Source organism: Agrilus planipennis, unplaced genomic scaffold (assembly GCF_000699045.2).
Source record: "Agrilus planipennis isolate EAB-ADULT unplaced genomic scaffold, Apla_2.0 scaffold217, whole genome shotgun sequence".
Taxonomy (NCBI): domain Eukaryota; kingdom Metazoa; phylum Arthropoda; class Insecta; order Coleoptera; family Buprestidae; genus Agrilus; species Agrilus planipennis.
The window spans coordinates 331,844-336,164 of record NW_020438944.1 but is presented as its reverse complement, the minus strand read 5'-3'; the positions used below and the strand labels follow the sequence as shown (position 1 = coordinate 336,164).

The following is a 4,321-nucleotide window of genomic DNA, read 5'->3' as shown; positions in this document are numbered from 1 at the left end:
ATACGTTAACTAGCTTATTCGGTTCCTTTGTATACATTTGTAAATAAGTCGTTAAACACACGACTTCATTTTTTCACGACAAGTTTTATTTCAAACAGTTACATCAAAATTATCCTTTTAATTTACGTGTAACGTACAGTTAATTACTGTACACTTTACAATACCTATACAAAATGTACAAAATGTTACAAACAGTAAATAAGGATACGCTGTGTACTTGAATTAAATACATGATATACAAATTATAAATTTTCTATTAGCAGTGTATTACATTATACAACGGAAGTTATTGTCACAAATGTGGTTGTTGAATTAAAAATGCAATATTGAAACAATCATACACAAATTAGTGTTCAAAAATCAAAATCCCCAAGGGACTGTGTCATATTGAAGGGGTCCTTCAAACTTTCGTTTTTTATAGTCCATCCTAAACACCTTTGAAATGCGCTTCTGCGTTATTAGCTCTTTCGTTTTGGCATCTCTGGTAATTTGGTCGTATTCCAGAACCACTTCTTTTGACGTACCCGAAATGATATCATTGAAAGCATGTCTATTGAGTTTTAGACCATTCTTGTAGTTAAGGGTAAAACCTTTAATCTTGGTGACTTCTATACCCTTTAATGTTTTGTAGTAGTAGCTCTTTGGTCTCGTCGACATCCATTCAATAATATAGTCCCCATCCGCCAATTCACTACTCCATTCACCTAGCATAGACCCCTTCGATACGGTATTCTGACCATTGTCAATATAAATTATGCTGTCTGTATCGTAGTAGACAACATCCTCGCCCAGCCTACCTAACATATCGTACAGTCTTAGACGAGCGTTACTTGTCGTAAATGTCGCTATGAATATGTTGGTGGATGTGGAGTCTTCTACAAACATGTCTTTATATTTGTATGTCACATGGACAACGTCCTCATTTACAAATATACAATTTGAAATGTGTATTTTGTCATCTAGCAGTATTTCGTACCATCTCTTCGGGTCAGTAACGAATTCGCTCTGACTCATTTTCAATCTCTGTCCGAATTTCCCCCACAAGGAGTTCACACATATCTTCGCAATGGCTCTTCTTCCCGGATTAACTCCAATTTTATCCAAGTCCAGCTCTATACCCGTCTGCTTTTTAATGATACGAGCGTATGCCTCGTTCGATTCGTAATTGTACTCTCGAAATAAGTTCGTAGACTGTTCAGGGAAATGCCATACTTCAATAATTTCCCGTATAACGTAACCCTTTTCTAAAGCCTTTTTTATTTCCAGCGTTGTCCAACATCCCGTGATCGTTCTTTCTTCCTCGGTATGTTCACATTTCTCTGACTGGTGGTGGTGCAGGCACTTACGACATAACGTAAATACTAATTTGTCGGTCTTTATAGGTAATACAGGGTGATATAATTTTCGTAGAGGTAAAATTTTGCATTTTACCAAACCGAACCATGTGAGATCATATTCAGACGGCCTACGTATTTTAGTAGGGTGTCCTATGGGAAAAGGGTCGTAATATTGAACGGTGGGATACAGAGAAACCACATCAATATACTGTATTCTCTTGTCGATGACCTTTAGCTTTGCCGCGTTAGTACGTCCTCCGAAAAATGATTCTCTCGGATTGAGCGGTTCGTCATCAATATTTACATTTTTGACGGTTTTGTACTCTTTTGATTTGAGCCAGTTGCATTCCCACATCTCCACGACCGAATACCCGGCATGCTTCAGTTGTTGACTTCGACGTTGTGTTTTCTCGTACAGATCGTCCATTGTTTCGTGATTTACACGATTAATTCTAGTGGGACGATAACATTTGGGACACCCATGCCAAAAACACCCGTGGTACTGATAAACTGTATTTGTGACGTTATCATAACCGTCAACTTTATTACCGCATATCGTTACTTCACCGCCGTTTAGGGCGTGACGCACATTACCGAACTGACTCAGCCACGCTATCGAACCTCGACTGTATGTGTCCTTCGGTTTTTCCTCTACAACGGCAATCGTTTTTTGTGGTATATATTTTGATCTGTAAATAGCCATGCACACACTCGCTATCGTAAGGTACTGCAAGGGATCAATATTAGCGATCTCCATAAACTCCTTTCGAAATTCTAAGCAGCCTCTTCTGAGAATATCCACATCGGAATCACAATAGTCGTGCAGTTCTCGTTGAAAATTAAATACATAGTTTTCATTTATTCGGGACGTATGCCATTCCAAAAATACTTGTCGCTCCTTCGGTTTTATTATGTCTGGTCCATAATACTTGATGTCTGGTAGGTTGCCTATATAATTCTGGTTTTCGGCAGTGTTGAACAAATGCGGAAAGTACCCCTTATTCAGTTCCTTCAGACCGAAAGTTTTAGGAAAATCTGCCAAGGGCCCCTCAATGAAATTAGAACTATCTATAATTTTGAGTTGAAGTTGCGGTATTTCCAGTAGCATTAGCTTCGTTCCATTGTAAATAGTGAATGGCTTGATAGAGTTTTCCACACAATATTTAAGTATAAAATATGAGTCATAACCCTTAGCATTGTGAGCAACGGCTGTGTACCCCTTGTACTTCTCGGCGATCAACCATTCACAGAATTCAGAATTGTTATTGAAACTGTATTTGTTCTTGGCAAAGTCACGGGCTATAATCAAATTAGGTATGTGCACACCTGTATTTCGCATCGCCTCGTAGTCGAAGAAAATATATTTGGTCGTGTAAGTGCACTGTTGGATCTTCATTTCGGTGCGACCGTTACAAATACATGGTGCATTACAGACACGTTCATTTTTGTTGTATAGACAACCCTTATTACGATCGCTACCGCGGTTGGTACATGTACACGATACATCGCAAATCCCACCCTTGCTATTCTTTTTTACAATATAACAATGGTGTTCGGCCGTCTCGACAAATTCTTTACAGTTTTTACATGTTGTAAAACCGCACTGATGCGGTTGTTGACGATAGCAAAGTTTATTGCAAGATAAACACTTATAAATTGCTACACAAACAACGGAATGCTTATATTTGCAAGCATCATTAAAACAATATCTATTACAATTACTGCAATAAATTTTATTTCGGGTCGCTGAATCGTGAGATGGCTGTTTACATATCGTGCAGATATATGTCTCCTTGCACGTGTGCATGCCTTTATTATTGTAACAAGTGTCACACTTCTTACAATAGTAAACACGTCCGTAAAAGCCAGTCATACTAGTGATCACATCGTAGTGGTTTTTGTTTTTATACAAATACAACGTGATTGGTTTTTCGGGACCTGAATAAATAACGCTATTAAAATTTTCGGCACACACCATTTTAATTTGTATATCGAGAAATTGTTCCACTTGTCGAAAGTCCGCCAAAGAAAATCCACTTTCAAACGATCTACCCAATAGTTCGCATAATCTTTGTGCCGCAATTTTTTGGATATTGCGCCCTCCTCTTATGTGTTTAATATTTAAAGGTGTTAACCGTAATCCTAAAAATGTATTTGTATGGTACGTTAGAGCTGTTATGACGGCCCTAGCGCCACACAGATTGTCGTTATTTATTATGGCGATAATGCTACGCTTTGTATGAGAATTCTGTTTCAAATTTATCATTTTCACGCGACCAGTACCACGAGGCATTTTAAAAATTTGGATGTCAAACTTTGTAGCCAAAACATCGATCTCTTCGTTCGACGTCACAATCTTCTCGACTTGGTCGAGAATGCTAGTTGCCGAAATATCAGCATCAGTTGTTGTAGAGATGGGGTGCTTGAAACCCTCGTTGTTAGCGATTATTCGCATTTTATCACCAGGGGAATAGCTAACATCTGTTTTTAATCGGTCTATAGTTTCATCTATTATTTTATTCAGGGAACCTTTTTCATAGTTTATTAATCCCGCGCCAATCCTTCCTCCTTCATTATCAAACTGCAGTTGATACTTTAATAGGTGACTGCTGAACTTTCGTATATACACCTTTGACAGTTGTTTTAAATTCCAAGCAGAAATCTGGTTGCATTCCATTTTTATTATTATTGATAACTTGAGAACTGCTCACAAGACCTCGTTGATAAGTAAACTAATTGTGGGATGCCGTGCAAAGATATATATACCCTGGCTGAAATAAAAGAGTGGGGAGTTGAAGAGAATACTTTTTAACAAGTTTGATCTTGCATAGAAGCGAGTGACGTCATTGCTACATATAAGTATATATTTAGAAAACTAATGAGTAATTATCTGCCGATAATATACGAAGTAGATAAAGACAACCCAATTTTTTTGTTTCTTACCTCTAGTCTAGTCAGTATTTGATTTTTATTTCATCAAGACT

General features: G+C 37.7%; 1 protein-coding gene across 1 annotated transcript; it reads right to left on the bottom strand.

The window, feature by feature from the left end:
• Positions 1–360: 360 nt before the first annotated feature.
• On the bottom strand, positions 361–2,733 carry LOC112904504. The gene has a single exon (XM_025974636.1). The coding sequence runs from the start codon at positions 2,731–2,733 to the stop codon at positions 361–363; it is 2,373 nt and encodes a 790-aa protein (XP_025830421.1).
• Between the last annotated feature and the right edge of the window lie 1,588 nt (positions 2,734–4,321).